Raw genomic sequence first — 16,389 nt, forward strand, 5'->3', positions numbered from 1 at the left:
CAATATGTTGATCAACACTGAAAGTAACGCTTGAGCCTATTGCACAGACGATGGAGAAAACGAAAACAAGTATCGTGACGAGGGCTCACGTAGGCCTATGAAGAAATGTAATGTTGCGAGGTAAATGCAAAAGAATTACGAAGAAACACAAAAAAAATAGTCCTCAATTCTCACTGAGACATCTCAGGGGCTCGACTATATGTTAACTTTTAAACAAACAAAAAAAACTGTATGCCTATTTAAGAAATAGGCATGTTTTATATCTTATAATAGCCTAATGGGATTTTCCAAATTTCCATCACTGGAGTTTAGGTGCTGCTTTCACTTACTCTGAAGTTGTCGGAATTGTAAAGTTTAAAAATTATTTTTTATTCTCACCCCAAAGCCCCGCCATATTTTGACGAGGTTATGCAGTAACCAGACAACAGAAAACTATGTCGACAGCCTATGTTAGAGTAGAACTAAAAGACAACGTTTCAAACTAGCCTATTTTAACCATATCACACTCGATAGGCTAATAGGCCTAAATATAGGCTACGAAATTAGGCCTACATTTAATCTCTAAATTAAGATTGTAATTAATTCTGTTTATTCACATCTAAATGTTGGACAATATTACAAAAAATGATAGGACCTACATGTAGCCTAATTATTTCAGTGCAATTCAATTTGGAATAAACTATGAAAGTGGTAAATGTACTTTTTCCATGAACGCATCAGCTGCGGACACGCCTTTCAGAACCGGAAACTTGGTTATGAGGAAGACGTAGCAATCTAGTTGCCAACAGTTGCTTTTGTCAAAGTTTTACTTTCGACATTTGTAAGACTTAAGTCTATTAAGGTATTCGCAATGTCGAGTTCATCCAGCATCGTAGCGATGAAGAAAGTTGTCAAACAGTTACGCCTGGAGGCTGGCATCAACAGAGTCAAGGTAACGCGTTCACTACGGTACTAATGTGTGTGTGTTTTGTTTATTTGTAGGTTATTTTGTTTCTACTTTAATACCATTAGCGTGACACAACAACCGCCCTGTTCATGTGTTTAATAGAGCTGTTTCGTGAAACACTCGAGTTAACTTGTGAGGACTCGGTTGTTGTCCACAGGTGTCCCAGGCCGCCGTAGACCTGCAGCAGTTTTGTCTTCAGCACGCCCAGCAGGACCCTCTGCTCACCGGCATGTCGTCCAGCAATAACCCGTTCAGACCGCAGAAAGTCTGCTCGTTCCTATAACACACACTGACCCTTTAAAGTGAGTAACACCTCATATACACCCCAACACACCTGTTGGTTTTAAGAGATATCAAAACCTTTCAATCGTTTTTACAGCTGTTTTTTTTTTTTTTTTTTATCTAACCCATTGACAAAATGTCAGTGGTTTGATATGTAGCATACACTGCAATATTTAAATGTAAAGATACATCAATTTATTTATACTTTTGTCCCTAAAAGTCATGATTTTATCTCCCATTTCAAGGCCCATCCTCTGCCTTAATGGACACAGAATCATCTAATATCTGTTAACTTTTTACCCATTTGGTTATCATTTACACTATGTTCAGTGTTAAACACATTATTTAGCCTTGGTGTAGTATTTAGAAACTTAATAGGTATATGAGTTTAAACAAGGCTCAGCTGCAATAACATGAACTTTGTGAGGGAGCTCCTGATGACACTGGCAGTTTGAGAGACGTAGAGATTATCTACCTGCAGATCACTTTATTTTGATTAACACCATTTATTCATGTTGTATAAAACATTTAAAGTTTCCTAGGAAAGTGACATACAGTAAGAAACCACATATTTATTCTCTGGCAGCACACATAAGGACACATTTGTAATTGCAGGTTCCTTTCTAACTTAAAAAAAACAAACATATTTAGTCTTATTTGTGAAGTTGAATGTTTGTATGATCATTTTACTCTTGTATGCAGGTTTTGACCGTTGTGGTGCCTTGAGGAACTTGGATGCACGATCTGCACTGTGGACTAGAGACGTCTCAGGATTTTGAGAACAGGCAACTAACTCAAGAGTTTTTTGTACTTTTGCTATTGTAAAATGTAATACGGAAACATTCCCTGGTGCTAAAAGCAGCATGATAAATGTCCTAACTTCTTTGCTTAAAAGTAGCAGACACATTTCAACACTTGTGCCTTTTTGATTTTTTTTTTCCATGCCTAATTTTGAGAATAAATGGTAACTCAACTTTTTAAGCTTGCAGATTCATGTTATTTTAAAATGAGTATTTTACATTATGAAATCAGTGAACAAGTCTTAAACAATTCATCCACACGTATTTAAAGAAATTCCATCACACACAAAACAAACTGCACTGTGGACACAATCTGGACAATTAAGCCATCTCCAGAGACTAGCAGCTGTAGCACTTAATTAAGAATCTTTTATACCATATCTATCAGGTTCATGTCTATATGCAAAATGAACTGTTACCACATCAGTTCAGTATGTGGGGATACATTTGATCTGCCAATACAACTTCTAGAAACCCATGCAGGTAAGAAATGTGAGGGTAATGAGATTCATGTGGAGAGCGCTTGCTTGTCTCCGTCAGAGAAAGTAAAAGTCCTTGCATCAGCTCCAGGCTCCTGTCCCACTCTTTGTCTCCAGAAGCACTGAAAATAAGGCTTTCAAGAAGTTCTTCGCTGTTGCTGCTGATAGTCCCAAAAATGATGTGGATATCCGCACAAGGGCCTATACGTGTAGAGCAACAGACGGCAGAACAATCCTGGATTATACACACAGTTGTCCTTGTCTGACTGAAAAAAAGCCAGTAGTGAATTGGTTTTCAAAGCTGGAATTTTCGCCTGCAGGCGTCCATCTCATGGCGCTGGAAACAGAAAAGAGTCATTTTATTTTGAGTGAAATTGCAGAAGTACTTTAAGCATGTTACTTAAGCTCATTCCAGTCATTCATACATTGTTGACTAGCCTGGCAGCAGGAAGTCAAGCCCATGTTTATAAGTGGCACAAAACAAATCCCGGATTAAAAGAGAAATGACTCGTGCGACTAATGACTAATGATCTGGTGAGACTATAAATCATGATACAGGAATTACAGTTAAATGTGTTACCTTGCTGTGAGCAAGACAACATTTTTAAGAATCACTTCTTAGGAAACTGTCAAACATTTAAGGAGGTTTCTTGAGAATCCATACACGTTTATCGGTATTTTCTTAGACCCTTAGTGCTGACATTACACCATTAGTTCTACCCCACAGCTCTTCTGGCATCTCAAATACAGGTTTAGTGATGAAAGACTCACCTTCAGGACCCACTCATACTCCCCAAACTTTGAGTCAAAGGTTCCTTTCTGTAGAGAGCGGAGTTTGAGGGTGAAACGAGGTCCCAGCTCCTGAATACCGACTTTCTTCTCATTCTTAAAAATGTACCTGAAAGGTCAAATAAACTGTTTTAGACTTAATAGATTGAGATCAACAGGAAGGAGGGTTATACTACAGAGCACTGTGTCCAATTCGTATCAGAATTCACAGTACTCATGCTCACCTGTGGAATCTGAAAAAGACGAAGTCTCTCTGGTTGTGGAAGGTGGCGACCTGACGACCAACGAACTGAGGGTCTTGCGGAAACAGAGCAGCGAACATTCGGCCGATGCTGTGTCCCAGACGTGTAGTGAAGTTGTTAAGGATCACCTCGGGGGTGTGTTCAGTTGGATCCTTGCCTCGTCTCTGCAGAGAGAAAACCCTACAATTATAACCGGAACACTAACTACACAGCTGCCAAACGGATACAATTAAGACACTCTTGTTATCAGCTTTGTTCAAAAGCGAAACACTTTGAAGTTCTACAAAAAGAAGCCACAGACCTCAGCATTGATAATCATTGTATCTCGTCGCACTGCACAGTCTGAAATTGTATAATGAAACCAGGACTGCACACGGCAGTTTTTTTTGCTGGAAAATATTGTGAATAATGTGGAAATGATGCAAAGATAAAACCCAACATTTAAATATGAACATAGATTGGGAGCTCACATTTGTAAAAGAAAAGTGTTGTCTAAACTAATGTCTACACAGATATGACAGCTATATCTCATTAGAAACGGAACACAGACGGTGTGGATTTGTCAACTTGCCTTCATCTCCTTGCGTAAGCGAACACTGCTGACCTTGAAGTGTGCGGTCGGCCCGTCAGGTAGATGACAGAGAACCAAACCATCTGAAAGTCGGGGGTTAAAGGAGCTGACATGCAGGACCGTTTAAGATATTTTGTTACTTGTTGCAGATTCCATCATTAACGAGCTTCCATCTCATGAGAGTTTTCTTTGTACTTGTAAGACATTAGTTTAGTAAATAGAACCACAATACAGCACTGTAATAAATACTGTGAAACAGAAAACAAACAGAGTTTTTAGTGTTCATCTTCATGAGCTGCCTGTAAGGATACTGGGCACTTTGCGATCCTCGTTGACGACAATGAGGTAGGTGAAGTTTCTGGCGACACACTGAGGAATGACTCTCTTCAGGGCCAAACCTCTTCTGTAGTACACGTAGGCGTTTGGGATAACTGTGGCCAGCTGCTCACAAAACCTCACCGTCCTCTACAAGACAGCCATTAAAAAGAACAATCAATGTTTGAACAGACAGAGTGGGAAAACATAAAGGAGGATAATTAGCCATCTTCAGGTTTTTGTTAAAGGTTTATAAAGTGTTCAATAGCATACTGACATTATTTATGAATCCAAAACTGTCTACACTTCAACACAAAAACTGTCAAATCAGGTTCAATCACACAGTGGGACGGAAATAAATTACCTGTCCTTTTTCATAACCCCAAAAGATTTGAAGTTATTAACCTTTAAGAAAGTTTAAACAATGAAAATAAACTGCTAAAGTGAAATATTCTCAACGGCAGTCACTTACTCCTCTCGGTCTGTCGGACGTGGTGATGAGCACTTTGGGGTTTGTCAGCCCGTTAAAGTACGTCGAAAACTCATCAGTTCCCTCATCGAATGCAATCTGTAAGAGACGACAGAAAAACAAAGATAAATGCAAAACTCGTCAGAAAAAAATAAGCATCGATTGTTTGAACAAGCACAGCGAGACTGAATCAGAACCTCCTCATCCTCTGGGTCAACTGTCGTCTCATCGTACACCCGCTGGTTTTCGATCGTCTTTGGGACCTCTTTCGGTGGTGCCTACAGGGGGGAGGAAAAACAAAAAAAGACAGAGTGAGTGTGAGGTAATAACGCTGCTGAGAAATCAAGAAAGAAAGAAAGATCAAACTCACCTTGTCACCTAAAGCATCCCTTTCTTTTTTCTTCTTCTTCTTCACTTGCAGCTTTTGCTAAAATGAAAGAAGAAATAAAATGAGGGAAGACATAAAACAGTTTCCCACAAATTCCAGGAGCAGTTTTCTTGTAACTCCTTTTAAAAAGCCCTGCAGGTTTGAAAGATCTAATAAGCTTTAAAATAAATGTTTCAGTGTAAAAAAAAAAAAAAAAAAAAAAAGCAAAATGAACCACTAAAAAGCAACGGCGTACATCTGAGCAGAATACATTTATTTTAATGCTTTAATATTTGATCAATTAAATAAATTAAATTGAACATAACTGACATTCTGAAATATATTTATTTGCCAACAACCAAAATATTGTAACTATGTTACTTTCAAGTCATAGTAAACATCCAAACACAATCCCAGCTGGGACAGTAAAAGCCAAACCTTTTGATTTATAAATAGAAATATTCAAAGCAACTCACTGATTTATCATAACAGAAGGAGATCCATTGAACATTATCCAACTAAGAGAATAATCACTGCAGCTCTCAGAGACATTAGAGAGAATAAGTTCTGCACTTATCTTAGTTTCTACTGGTAGAAAAGTATAAAACCATCAGCAGAAAATACGTCTCTTTATAGTGGATTAAGTACTCTCAGACCAGAACAGTGTAATAACCATAGACTGTAAATATTAATAACCTACTTGAATGCATGTTTATCTGCAGGGTCGTTTCATTACACTGTCTAAATATAATGTTCCCACTTTACCTTTCTTTTCTCCTGTTTGAACTTCATGAACATGAGGTGTCGTCGCTGTTTATTCTTGATTTCGGACACACTGAAGGTTGGGGGAAAGGAAGCTCCTGCCTCGCTCTTCTCCATCTTCACGTCCTCCTCCTTCACCTCCACCCCGCTGCCTTCTCCACTCCCCCCCTCATTCTTCTTCTTTGGCTTCTTGTTCTTCTTTTTCTTACCCTTTTCATTCTGGCTCACGGGAACCTCCGTGATGTCCATCTTGTTTCAGGTGTCAGTTTTGGGAAGCTGTTTTCACGTGTAGTCCTTGCTCGTGTATGTGTCGTCTGGGGGCCGGAAGTGACGGAGTTGTACTCGCGATTTAAATTACAGTGACATCTAGTGGTTAGGAGGAATAAAAAAGCGCACACAGACAAGCGGCCCCTGAAATTTCACCTGTTGTTGGCTACCTGCAATTTGAGCTTCAGTTAAAGATCGTCACTTCATGTCCCTGGACGAGCACCAATGATACTGTCCATGTCAAATAAACAGATTCATTTATAAATAAATCAAATTAATTCAATTTGAACGGATTTTTTTCTCCACCAATGAAATATTTTTTGGTGTCAATTCTATAAACTTAGTTGTTCTCACTTTTCATGAGCCCTCTGACTGTGTCGACCTATCTTCTGATTGCATTGAGGCTACCTGTCGCTATGATATGGGAAAAAAATAGTAGTAGGCCTGAAGGTCTGTAATAAGGTAAAGTGTTTCAAGTATAGGTCAATAAATATCTATCTATATATATAGATATATATATACATATATCTATATATAGATATAGATATATATACATATATCTATATATAGATATAGATATAAATCATGTCTAAAAATTGATATAACATTTAAAATGTGGTTGTAAAGTTTTCTGTCAAAAGTGTCCCGAGGCTGCAAGTGGAAGTCACTACTAACTAACTTTTATCATCCAAGAGTTTTTTGACCAACAAGAGAAAATCAAATGGTTCACATAGTGATTAATTTGAATTTATTTAATTTCCATAATGTAATGAATTTTAACAGTGTCCCTAGCGTATTTAAGTTAATGCTTGATTTTGAACATAAAACATGTTTTAAAATGTATATAGGTGAAAAGACAGGGCTTAAAAACATCAATAAACTGTGCAGAAAACTAAAGACAAGGTCAAGTTCTTAAAAATATGGATATGTAATGTGATCAGTATACCTGGCAGTGATATCAGTGTCAGTGGTCAGTGCTAAGCTATTTACCCTTTAAGCAGCACATCAGTTTCATGCTCTGTATTGAAAATGTTAAATTGAATTTTCCCTATTAAACATATCAATTCAAATTCAAATTTAGTCATGTACATTCACATTTCATTCAGGCCTGTGTCTCTAAAGCTCTCTTTGTTGATGCTCCTCAGGTGGATGAAAATTATTTGTACAATCTTCATACTGTGCGATAAGCTGATAGAACGTTGTTGGTACATATTGCACCTCCGCCTCTTTTCATCTGGCTATTTTCCCTGTTCATATCAGCAATACAGGTCAAGGGCCAATCAGGCGTCACACACCACTTGGAGTGATCTACAGTATTGTAATAACGGGTTCCCATCAGATTCACGCTCGTCACATTGTAAACACGAGGGATGCTGCTGCTGCAGTTGGAAGGCATCTTTCCCCAGCTCTTAACATATAGAGGCTGACCCAGTTTGGAAACAATAAGGCCAGAGTAAAGATCTATGGGAAAAACAAAACACGTAAAACAACACAACACTTTTGAATATGATTCAATGTACTACAAAAGAATCATAAACAGACGGGCATCATGCAATTAGAGCCAAATCTTTGAATAAAAACGTCGTGCATAGATTTAATAAACAGAAAACAAACCAAGAAGATGATTTTAAACATCTATTTTAAAAAAAACGTGTTGTACTGTAACTGTGAACACTCACCATCCCCAAATTGATTGTACTTCACAATGCTTTGGAAATTACTCCCTCTATTTTAAGTCAGCATCTCTACACGAGACCAGGGTGTAGCATCTTCGTTGTGCAACACACCGCAGCTCTTTGAAAAAGGTTGTCGGGATTGCCCAGTCATATGAATTTTCATAAAAGTCCAAAAGAGGTTGCAGCGTGTTTACCAGAGTGCCAGATCTACTGTTGATTTGCTGCCGGCTAAGTATCCATCCATTGGTGTTCTCATCCATGTGCAACTAGGACAAACCTTTACCATTCGTGTCAGGTAACTTGTACAAAATATACCTAACAGACAGAAAAATACATTCGATGAGGTGAGCTGCTGATAGTGAAAACTGGTGAAAAAAAAAAAAAAACTGCCACAATTGAAAGTTTCCACCAACCAGTCGACCTCTGTTCTGTCATCGTTCCTGCATTTCACATCTAAATCACAGCCATGAACAAAATAGCCAGACACTTAAGACCAATCTCATTGTTTTGATCTAAAAGAAAAATGTAAAGAAAAGGTTACAAAGCAGTCCTGTTGGCTTAATAAACAGTTGATGTCGGAATCATTTAGAAAATGACTGTGAAGGTTTGGTACATAGATACTGTACTGATTGTAGTGGGAATTTTGGGAGCTGAATTTTATGGCTCAAATCTTCTTCCAAGAGAAAGTCAAAAGAATATGTTGTGTTTTCTTTTGAGGTGAGGGCTAGGATTGCCATAAATTGGTTACAGTGATAATAGGGTAAGACTGGGATTGGATTTAGTGTAGCCATCCCAGCAATATAATATAATATAGGGTTAGACTACATTTCCAATTGTCAGACCGACTCTGAAGGATTTGCATTGTAAACGGTGACAGCTAGTCACTGTAAAAGGTCATATTACTGCCACCATTCGATAGCTGTTGAGCATGGAGGGTTAGCAGCAGTGAAATTTGGGCACAATTACTCTCATCCCCCGCTTTTGTAACAGAGTGCTGTTCAAAAGGATCAAATTGTTTGTGGGTGTATAACATTGCATTATTTTTAGAGACTCAAAAATGTAAATATAACATAAACAACATGAATTATGTTATAAAATGACAAACGTATTAGTTCAACCATGATTGTAGAGAGATGTTGCTGCGAACAGGAAGCTGAGTTATCAGAGGGCTATCAGAGTTCTGCATTTCTATACAGCCACTTTTAGATCAGGCAATGGTTCAACCAAAGCAGCTTCATTTCATGAGTAGTGACAAACAAAAACAAGAGTCTCCAAATCGTTAAAATTGTTCCTTAAAGCAAATATTTGTTATCTTCAATGTATAATTGTGAATCATAATCTATAGATGAAAGATTTGATCCCACTGGACTCAACCTTTAGCTTTAGCTGTGAGATATTTGACAAAACTCCAAATAATACAACTTAAATATCTATTTTTTTGATTACATTTATGTATGTATTTTTCTGGCATCATTTTCAAAATAAGTCAATGTTTTACTTACATAGTTAGCCATCGTGCTCACTGGTTACTTTTCATCTAAGCTTCAGTCTGTCGGTGAAGCTGTTTGTGGTATAACTGACTGTTAAACAAAACTAACACTAACAACACATCATGTATTAACTTCTTCCTCATCATTGCTCAGTATCTTCATTGATTCAATGATTACATGCCTGACACCAGGATGTTGATTCATTGTATAAACAAGGGACATTGTTGGTTAACATTTTTTGTGTTCCCAGTTGAACCCAGTTTGACTGGTTATCTGTTCAAATGAGCTTATGCATCGTTATTTTAAAGAACAAGTTGAAACCCCGTGCAAACATTCTTTTGCTTTGAAAACCTTCTTTGTTTTCACTGACTTTCGGCACACAGTTTTTATCTAACTGAACCGAGGTCAGACAGGTTTAGAGCTGCCATTTCTAACTTCATGAAACCTCTGACAATGACAAACTGTGATTGCTTTACATGGAGCTGTTTGACTTAAAAATCCCAACAAGTACTCAGTAGACAGGTAAATAACAGACATAACCCTAAACTTTCCCCAAAATGACGATGCGAGAGACTGGGGACACCCCTCTGTCCCTGGAAGTGGTTAAAGTATTCAGTGTTGTGCACAGCAGCACGCACTAATAGGCCTATCCAAACACAGACAATAGAACAACACTAAATAATACAGCAGCCTTAAAATAATTCAACAAAATAAAACAAAGAGCACAACAGATACCAACATTCATATGGAAACTCAAATGTTTTACTTTCATCATGGCACAAATCTCTCTTAAAGACTATTTCACAGTAATGGGTAAAATATGCCATTTTAAGTAATTTGTCTTGTTTTAGGAAGGCATCTCGCAACCCCCCCCCCCCTCCCAGTGTCTCGCGACCCCCCAGGGGGTCCGTACTCCCACTTTGGGTTACACTGAGAGTTGGCAGGAACAATATTACACTAACTTCAAACTAACACTTCACTTTAATCTGATTTCATCTTCTCTGTGATTATTGTATCTTCTCTGTGATTATTTGATCTTCTCTGTGATTGTTAATTGTTTGTTGGAGTGATCTTGACATTTTCTATTTTAATGTTTCTTTTTCTCTTTGCCGCGATGCGTTTGATATCATGTGTGAAGCACTTTTAGTTGTCTTGTTGCCGAAATTTGCTTTATAGTCTACAACTGTTTCACACACTTATTCTCAAGAAAATGTGAAACACTATTCTAGAATATCCTTTAAATCAATAGAAGTATGAGCAACAGGCAATAATCTTAATTATGTGACAGAGTTTGGGTTTGTATTAGAAAAATAAGAATTTGGGATACAATACTAGTAAATGTAAAGTAAAGAGTACTGTACTCAATCTAATAATTCACAGAGAAAATACTCAACTGTATGAGTCTACTAGTCTGACCACTAGGAGTCACTGGTGACCTAAAATCCTGCAAACTGATTTTTTTTTTTTTAAATCTTCTTTTTTAAATAAAGAAGACTACACCTTTTGCATTTTTTCATTAATTCAAGAAACAAACCTCCTGAGTTAAATTTTTTTCCCAGAAACACAGCAATTTAATTAGTCTAATTTGCAGCCCCCGGGTGGACAGCTCCATTGGATTTGATCATCTTGTTTCTTGAACATTTATTAATAACATATAGTGACATCATATAACTCATGTCATGATACAAAAATGAGTTTTCTCCAAAAACCAAATTCTTAAAGATTGGATTATAAAAGCTTTAGTTTTTAATTGTCAGTTGCTATAAAAGCGTAAACATGGTGAAACAAGGTCATCATTTTAATACCGGTACATACAAACAAGTTCTTGCCTATTAGGCTCATTTTAAATATCAGCAGACTCAGATTGATAGAAAATGTCGGAGTCAGTAAAGAAATTGAGATAAATCTTTTGTGATATTATATTCAAAACTGCTCTTTTACACATGAGAATATTTCTCACTACCCATTCAAATTGTGTAGGTACAGACCCAAACATCCTATCTTTTGTTCTTGTTCAACAGCCGATGTACCAGTCGACCATCTTCCTGAAGGCCTTGTAAATCAGTGGGTTAAAGGTGCAGACCATCCCCCCACCTCGCCACATTTGGGCCTTCTCTCTGTTAAGATCCCCCAGACAGGTCACCTGGTCCTCATAGGCCAAGGACACGCACCACTTTGAGTGGTCGTAGTAGGACTGAAACCGGACTGACCCAGGAAGCTGGATCCTCTTAATGTTCATGACGTGTTTGGGCAGGGAGCAGTTTGAGGGCAGCTCGTGACTTTGTCTCTGCCATGTCTCTGCCAGTAAGTCGGCGTCCAGGACCTGAGCCATCCAGCCCGTGTAGATGTCTGAAAGGATTAGGATTAATGACACAAAAACACACAGTGAATATAGGTAAGGCCGCTTGGTCATTGTCATTTGGTGCCATAAAGATAACAACTCTTTAATAAGATAATCAAATAATTCTACATAACAGGACATTTCCTTTTAGTATTTGAATATTAGAGTTGTTAAACATGTAATTAGTCTGCAAAATGTAAGAGAGATGATATTGAATCAGCTCTGTGAAGTAAACACAAATACTAGGCCTCCGCTTTATCAATAAGACTGTGGAGGCCTCGAGTGGGGTGTTTTCATAGGCTTCAGGGTGTCTGCACCTGATAATAAATTACTGGCTGACTGAAGTGTGCAAACATGACCGTGGCAGATAGTGGTTTCTGCAAAATTGTGAAGTGCATACAATTTTTACCATTTCATTTTTTTTTTATGTGAGATGAAATGTGGAGTTAAGTGCTTGAGGAAGAAAAGAGCAATTCAAATGTCTGAAAAAGAGAAGAAGAGATGTGACAAAGAGTGCATGACCATATCTTACCATCTACTAAGTGTTCAGATTTGACAAAACTGACAAACTTTTCCCCCCTGATTGAGAAAAGATGCTCCTCTCTCTTATCTGAGGACAGCGGTGGTTTGGAGCCCTTACATAACTGAACCAACTGCGGCAGGTCAGCCATGAAGGTTGCAGGTACAGAGCAGTTATAGAAACGTGGGAAGATATACGCCATCTGCTGTGCTGGACATGGAAGAGAGAAATAAGAAATATTATGTATGGACAGTAGTAATACAAACATAAAGAGAGAGAGAGAGAGAGAGAGAGAGAGCGAGAGAGAGAGAGAGAGAGAGGTTTAAAGGGTTTATTTTTTAATTGAAAGTGTTGGACTTCTGTTCTTTTTTGCTCAAATGAAACATCAACCAGAACCATTTTTAATTAATACTGTTATGGAGGCTTACACATATGGATGTTATAGGTTTATGACGTCTATTCATTTTATTTCATTTCATATTTTTTATTAAGATAACAACGTGATGTATTTTGAGATTTTCCTTTACTAATAAAAAGTTGTAAATAAAGAAACCTAAGAAAATTTGCTTGCCATTGAAATCTTTATTAAGATAGGCATTTATCTAGATCCTGATAAGTTCACAGCATGAAACTGATGTATTGCCCAGAGAGTTCATAGTTATTGTTTATTTTTATTTTTGCCCCTGGTAAGGCCTTTATATTTGCTGTGTCATGAAATTGACAGCATTCAGTAAGTTAGAAGGTAAAACCACACAAGTCTACATATATGAGGATACAATACAGTACACTGTGAACAACTTTTTCCATTAGCAGTGTTCATATCACATGTTTTATGACGTGTCTGGTGACGTGGAAATACTCCACACTATGCATTCAACTCCAAATTAATTGCATTGTTGAAAACATCCTTTTAATGTATCTAAACAAACAAAAGTACTGGCACTTTAAATCACATCAGTGTCCTTGTTTGTTTTATTTATTTATTTATTTATTTAAGAGAATAACCTTCAAACCCTCCAACCCGTTTTGTTTGCACGGAGGAGCCTGACAGTCTTACATAAGACCAGGTTTCTGTTTAAATTGTGTTTACCATTCAGCAAATAGAGAATTTTGTAAGTTGACATGTAAGCCTGTTTTTGTTACATGTTGAGCCGTCACTCACCTATTTGGAGGAACTGTTTATACTGGTAGGTCACACACAGAGCGGTCTGACCGTAGACTTTGCCAGAGGAGGGGTAAACGTAGCCTTTCTCGGGGAATGAGGGGAAATGGGGGACACTGTGCGACAGCCAGAAACCTTGAGAGTTGTCAAAGAGCATGGCCCCTGCAGGAGTCACACAAACAACCCTCAATGCATGAGCAACAAAATACACACATGTTCATCAGCATGCCTTCATCAAACATTTCAACCAAAGTCTCATCAGGGTAGTCAATAATCCAGAGTCAACAGTTGTTATCAGACAGGTGCCCTTTGCTCATTTCCTCCCCTGATACCAAATCTCATTGATCTGTTCCTTTTTTTGCTAAATCATAGCACTAGAGTAAATTTCTGGAAGGTACCTAACCCTAACCCTAACCCTTAAGGAAAGTTCAGTTTTTATATACTGAAAGCATCATGAGCTGAGAACTTAAAAAGATAATAAATAGGAATGGCAGAATGATTGAATCAGCAATTTTCACCAGATGTACAAGAGTTTATGTAGTGTAACTGTTGCTTTAACGTTGTTTTCATTTGGCACAATCTTCAATTATCCTACAGTGTTCTTTCACCAGGAAAAAAAACACGTTTTTCAGTTTACTGTACCTTTGGTGTGTCCATATCCACGGATATAATCTGTCAACGGTGGAGCATCATTGTAGAGAGCGTAGACTGAACTGTTAGACTGGGAAAAAAATACTAATTTCATACATTTTGAACATGGAGAAGTACACTTTCTGGGATGTGGTTTATCTTTAACACTTCAATAATTTTGTAACTTGACATCTTATTAAGGTTTGACCTATAAAGAAAGATGATTCTTCACTGTTGTGGTAAGAGTTTTGTGAAATGAGTATACAATAAATTTGAGTCTACAGACAGCAAAAGGTTACAACGTGGGGGGAAACAAGAAAGTTGTTGCACTTGTGGAAAAAGTTGTGTCCAGCTGCTTTATTAAGTGATGTAAGGAATTTGAGATAATAAGTAAAGATTAATCTGTTTTCACTGGGGAAAAAAAATCAAGTTCCTTGTTAAACCAACGTGTACTTGTTATCTTTTGGTTTACTGAACTTATATTTACTATTAAGGTGATGTCATCACAATATTTTCTTTACACTGATGACCAAACCAAGATGCAAGAGGTCAAAAAGCTCCAGGAACACTTGTAGTATGAGGTTTAACTTTATTAAATAGGTACTTAAATGATGTTTGCAATGTGTTTCTTGGTGACCCCGATGAAGGCCACAAGCTGAAATGTGTCGGTCTAATACAGTTAATAGTTGATCTTCATACTACGAGTGTTGCTGGAGCTTTTACTCTTCAAGCCTTTCACTCTTCATGCACCTTGGTAGTTGGTGAAGTTGCAAACCAGGAACCTTTTGTCTTCGAGGGGACAGCAGTAACCATTGCACCATTTACTTTGTGGACTGTCATCTTTATTATACATTATTATTTGTGTCAACTTTTTTACAAGGTGTAACCTTTTGACTCATATTCTTAATTTCAATTGAATCATTTTTGTAAGTTGGAAAACTTTACATTGGTTGAGATGACAAACACAAAATATTTATACTTCTAGTTTTTCTGACAATGGATTTTACGTAACAATGACCACTTGTTTTTATAGCGTGGCTTAGTACAACCTGCTGACTGGGTTGTGGATTTATATTTACTGCACTCTTAGTATGAAATGAAACAAGACTATATGTCAGCCATTGCTCTATCTGTGGTAACACTTGAGCCCTTTTTTATGTTCCATTTTTATTTTGTTCTCTAATGCAGACGACAAACGACTAAGAAATGTGCGTTCCATGAAACTCAAAGTGAATGACATGAGGAAGGAGTGTGTCACTTACTTCGTGTTGCTGGGGAAGCATGTTAATGTTCAGCTACAGTTCAGTTCCCTATAAAAGAGAGTTAACGCTGCAAACTGGCTCGAGCTTCAGCTCTGATTGAAAGGGTTTCTATCTGCCTTCACACACAGGCTTCATTGTTTAAAAATGCTAAAAGAAAGAGGACATACACTCACCTCGTAGGCCTTTCCCATGTAAAGTTGGTTCAGAGTGCTCACCAAGGCTCCCTGACTGGTGTTAACCATGTATTTACTCATGTGCCAGCCTTCTGCTGAGGAGTCTAGGTACATGTAGTCCACTCCACTGCCCACCTCGCCGATCTTATACCTGGGCATCTTGTAGATGACGAACCTGAGAAAAGGAGAGAGATACTGTCTTTGGCATTTAAAAAAAAAAAAAATCAAGTACAATATAACAGTTATTTTGAATAGTTTTCAATCCTAAATGTATTAAAAACAACACACCACGATTTCAAAGTTGAACCAACCGGCATCTTAGCTAAAAAGTTGATAGCATTGTACCCTTAAAACTAACATTAAATACTATAGACCAACTCACCAGTCAACAGGCTCCCCGGCTTCATTTCTACATGAAATATTAGCACTACACACTGTGTAATAGTTAAACAATAAAATGATCTGCAAGCAGAAACTAAAGCACTTGGCCACCATGACTGACTCCTGCAGGTGTAGTGAACAAAAAAAGGGAAATATGAAATCTGATATTAGCACGTCTGCTTCAAGACTGAGTAACTGGCAAAGCTAACACAGCTGTAGCTGCGAAAACAGGAAGTCACATGATGTGGTCATAAGACAGGGAGATACAATACTGAAGGATATGGTCAAGGTTATAGTCAGGGAACTGGAAGGGTTTGATACTTTCACTGGCTCTAAATCTATGATACTCAACTGAAACATACCCAGGGGGAGTTTGGAGCATTTTTTTTTAGCTCTCTTCCTCTCATTTAGAGTGCTGCACCTGCTTCTCGTTATAAATAGAGTCATCTTTTATTAACATGGGGG

The 16,389-nt window shown here is 37.7% G+C and overlaps 3 protein-coding genes and 1 pseudogene across 3 annotated transcripts; 1 reads left to right on the forward strand and 3 right to left on the reverse strand.

Annotated features, from left to right (window-relative positions):
* Positions 1–722: 722 nt before the first annotated feature.
* On the forward strand, positions 723–2,201 carry LOC132964584 (guanine nucleotide-binding protein G(I)/G(S)/G(O) subunit gamma-5-like). The gene is made up of 2 exons (XM_061033647.1): positions 723–931; positions 1,104–2,201. The coding sequence occupies exons 1-2, from the start codon at positions 851–853 to the stop codon at positions 1,227–1,229; spliced, it is 207 nt and encodes a 68-aa protein (XP_060889630.1). The 5' UTR covers positions 723–850; the 3' UTR covers positions 1,230–2,201.
* On the reverse strand, positions 1,711–6,357 carry rpf1 (ribosome production factor 1 homolog). The gene is made up of 9 exons (XM_061033646.1): positions 6,026–6,357; positions 5,264–5,320; positions 5,091–5,171; positions 4,897–4,992; positions 4,421–4,574; positions 4,110–4,192; positions 3,521–3,702; positions 3,279–3,405; positions 1,711–2,844 (listed from the first exon to the last, which is right to left on the reverse strand). The coding sequence occupies exons 1-9, from the start codon at positions 6,269–6,271 to the stop codon at positions 2,803–2,805; spliced, it is 1,068 nt and encodes a 355-aa protein (XP_060889629.1). The 5' UTR covers positions 6,272–6,357; the 3' UTR covers positions 1,711–2,802.
* Positions 6,358–7,022: 665 nt separating this feature from the next.
* LOC132971978 (deoxyribonuclease-2-beta-like) lies at positions 7,023–8,400 on the reverse strand (annotated as a pseudogene).
* A 2,778-nt stretch (positions 8,401–11,178) lies between these two features.
* LOC132964600 (deoxyribonuclease-2-beta-like) lies at positions 11,179–16,158 on the reverse strand. The gene is made up of 6 exons (XM_061033648.1): positions 15,926–16,158; positions 15,544–15,718; positions 14,121–14,199; positions 13,479–13,640; positions 12,329–12,526; positions 11,179–11,804 (listed from the first exon to the last, which is right to left on the reverse strand). Exons 1-6 carry the CDS (start codon positions 16,036–16,038, stop codon positions 11,470–11,472), a joined length of 1,062 nt encoding a protein of 353 aa, XP_060889631.1. The 5' UTR covers positions 16,039–16,158; the 3' UTR covers positions 11,179–11,469.
* Positions 16,159–16,389: the final 231 nt, after the last annotated feature.

This window comes from Labrus mixtus, chromosome 3 (assembly GCF_963584025.1).
Source record: "Labrus mixtus chromosome 3, fLabMix1.1, whole genome shotgun sequence".
NCBI lineage: Eukaryota > Metazoa > Chordata > Actinopteri > Labriformes > Labridae > Labrus > Labrus mixtus.

Excerpts from the sequence above, each read along its gene's own strand:
- LOC132964584 (XM_061033647.1), top strand. The coding sequence starts at position 851 with ATGTCGAGTTCATCCAGCATCGTAGCGATGAAGAAAGTTGTCAAACAG. Across the intron at positions 932-1,103 it reads CTGGCATCAACAGAGTCAAG|GTGTCCCAGGCCGCCGTAGA; the intron begins GTAACGCGTTCA and ends TGTTGTCCACAG.
- LOC132964600 (XM_061033648.1), bottom strand. The coding sequence starts at position 16,038 with ATGGTGGCCAAGTGCTTTAGTTTCTGCTTGCAGATCATTTTATTGTTT. Across the intron at positions 14,200-15,543 it reads ACATGGGAAAGGCCTACGAG|TCTAACAGTTCAGTCTACGC; the intron begins GTGAGTGTATGT and ends TTTTTTTCCCAG. Across the intron at positions 11,805-12,328 it reads ATCTGAACACTTAGTAGATG|ACATCTACACGGGCTGGATG; the intron begins GTAAGATATGGT and ends TAATCCTTTCAG.
- rpf1 (XM_061033646.1), bottom strand. The coding sequence starts at position 6,271 with ATGGACATCACGGAGGTTCCCGTGAGCCAGAATGAAAAGGGTAAGAAA. Across the intron at positions 5,172-5,263 it reads GGGATGCTTTAGGTGACAAG|GCACCACCGAAAGAGGTCCC; the intron begins GTGAGTTTGATC and ends TCCCCCCTGTAG. Across the intron at positions 3,703-4,109 it reads GCTTACGCAAGGAGATGAAG|AGACGAGGCAAGGATCCAAC; the intron begins GCAAGTTGACAA and ends TTCTCTCTGCAG.